This window comes from Octodon degus, unplaced genomic scaffold, assembly GCF_000260255.1.
Source record: "Octodon degus isolate 3935 unplaced genomic scaffold, OctDeg1.0 scaffold00533, whole genome shotgun sequence".
In the NCBI taxonomy this organism is placed as follows: domain Eukaryota; kingdom Metazoa; phylum Chordata; class Mammalia; order Rodentia; family Octodontidae; genus Octodon; species Octodon degus.
The window spans coordinates 104,702-107,255 of NW_004525109.1; the positions used below are offsets into that span (position 1 = coordinate 104,702).

General features: G+C 55.2%; 1 protein-coding gene across 1 annotated transcript in view; it reads left to right on the forward strand.

The window, feature by feature from the left end:
• The window catches only part of LOC101565375 (uncharacterized protein C3orf20), a gene marked incomplete at both ends in the record, with an annotated part of 26,463 nt that continues 23,909 nt past the window's right edge, over nt 1-2,554 (forward strand). The window contains 2 exons of the mRNA XM_023708748.1: nt 1-193; nt 1,089-1,226. Coding sequence (XP_023564516.1) covers nt 1-193; nt 1,089-1,226 — 331 coding nt within the window. The remainder of the gene's footprint in view (nt 194-1,088; nt 1,227-2,554) is intronic.

A 2,554-nucleotide genomic window follows, 5' to 3' on the forward strand; every position in this document is an offset into this window, starting at 1 on the left:
ACAAAGCTGCCTCAGCCTACAAAACCAGCGCCTACAGGGCCCACCATCACCAGGACAGCCCGGAACTCAGTGACACCTGCCCGCCAGGCACCTGCAGGGCAGGAGGTACTGCACAGGTTCCAGCAGCAGTCGGTGCGCCTGCTGACTGAGCTGCTTCGTCTGAAGATGAGAGCTCTGAAGGAGGCTGCATCCGGTAAGGTGCCTCACTGAGCCCCTCACTTCTGGTCAGATGAATACAGGGTAAGAATCCCTCAATTGGGGCTCATAACTCTGCAGTGCCCCCAAACCAGTCCTTTCCAAATGCCAGTGTGACACCGCAGCAGGTGTTGATGGGCTCCAGTCACAACCCAGTTGCCCTGAGAACAGTGAGAACTGTGTGCAGGTGTGCAGGTGTGTAGGAAATGCCAGCCAAACTCATACACAGACCCACAAGCCATGTTACTTTCCCATGCATCTGCTCGTATTCCTAACTCTAAACAAGTCCCAAACCCAAGATGTTTTTGGTCTCCTGGCATTTGGATAAGGGGTGCTGACCCTGGTTATAACCAGTACACACTTCCAAGGGTCATGGGTGGGTTTAGGAAGTGACCTTCCCTCTGCCTCTGCCACTCCCTGTCCTCCCACCATCCTTGCTATTGCCCCAGATCTGCGGCAGGAACAAGAGACAGACCCATGGGACCAGGGTTGACATGTGGGGTCTGTGCAGTACAGATGGTCGCACCACAAATGGGCTCCACATGGGGTCTGCGATGCAGAGGGTTGGTGGCAGTGGTTAGACAGTGTCTAGGTAGCCAGAGCCAGAGGAGTCTGGAACTTGAGGCCTCCACTGAGGGTGTCCTGAGATGAGGCTGGTACCTTATGTGGCATCAGTAATCATGGTCAATGCCACGTTTGTGGAGAGAACGGGAGGCAGTGGGGACAGCAGAGCCCTGGCGCCCAGCTCTCAACTCCAGAGCCCCTCCCTCCCAGGCCCCACACTCATCTCAGGAGCTGAGCTTCTCTCTCTTACCTCCTGAGCTGTTGGCAAAGGTCTGGACATGCCCAGCACACAGGGAGGAAGTGCATTTCCTCTGACCACCCTCTTGCAGGTGTCAATCCCATGGACGTCAACCGGCGCTTTGTGAAGGCCAGCGAGCGCCTGCACATCAGTGCCAAGCAGGTGGCCTTCGACTCCCTGATGGGCACCGCGGGGAGGAGCGGCTACATTGAGGGGGAGATGGGGCAAAGTGAGTGCAGAGGGCCCCCACAAAAGGCCTTTGGGGTGGAGCTTGCTGTCTGGAGGCCAGGGTGGCAGCAGCAAGGATTCCCTGACACCCCCGTATGTGTGCCTGCCTAGGCTGGGCCCCCTGCAGAACATCCAGGTCCTCTTCCAGGCATTCCTTCACGCTGTGCTCTCAACCCCACAGTGAAGGGCCAGTTGTGCAAACCATCCACTGTCCCCTACAAAAATGTCCAGGTGCTGTAGGGGTCTCTGCTGATCCCAGCTCTCCATTCAGCTAGCCTCGCCCATGGGGAGTGGCATCTGTCCCCTGGCCACTCTGCAGAGTCACTGGCCCAGGAGGACTGTGTGTGGATGACAGGAGAGGGTAAATGTGGGCCCAGTAATACAGGGGACACATTGGCATGCCAAGACATTGGAGAGGTGAGAAGGGCCAGGCAGCGCAGCTTGCATACCATACACAGAAGTGAGCAGGGAGACTGGCCCTTAACAGAGTTCAGTAGTATGCCGGGGGATGGTGTGCAAAACACGACCGTAAATGTGTATAGAGGGCCAGGAGACTTCGGCCCCACAGTGCCTGTCACACCACCTCCTTCCTGTTTTTACACAGTGCCTGTGTATGTAAGCACCGGGGAATGAGTCCCTCTCTTAGCAGATGTCACATATGCAGCCATAACATCAGCTGTCTCCATGCATCAGGGCCTCAGCCTTATTCATCTTGTAACAGGTCTGCACAGGGCCCAGCATCTCCTCTTGTTCCCAGCGTGGTCCCAGGACCACCTTGAACTCTCCTCATCTATGGGTTTGTCCTGGATTCCACGTGCGTAAGATCACACAGTGTTCCTCTTGGGTATCTGGTTTACTCCAGTTAGCACAGTGCTCCCCAGTTCTTTCCATGTCTCCATAAATGATAGGATTTCCTTCTTTTAAAGAGCTCAGTAATATCCCGCTATAGCTATGGACCATATTTTCTTTATCCATCTGCTGTCAGATGCCGAGATTGGTTCACAGTCTTGTGAACAGGGCTGCGGAGGAGTAGGGGTGTAGATATCTTTTCTGCACACTGAGTTCCTCTCCTTCAGATCTGCATTGATTGGCAGAGCCAGTGTAGTTCTGTCCTCAGGCTCTGGGAGGACCGTCCATATGGCTCCTGCACAGCCCCACGACAGCACAGCAGGGCTCCCTTTTCCTCACTTTCTGGCCAGCCAGCCCTTGCCCTGTTTCTGCTGAGTGCTCTCCAGACGTGAGGCCATATTTCACTGTGCTCTGGGTCCCTGCTTTCTGGTGATTCACAACACTGAACACTTCCCTCAAACACCTGCTGACCATTTGTAC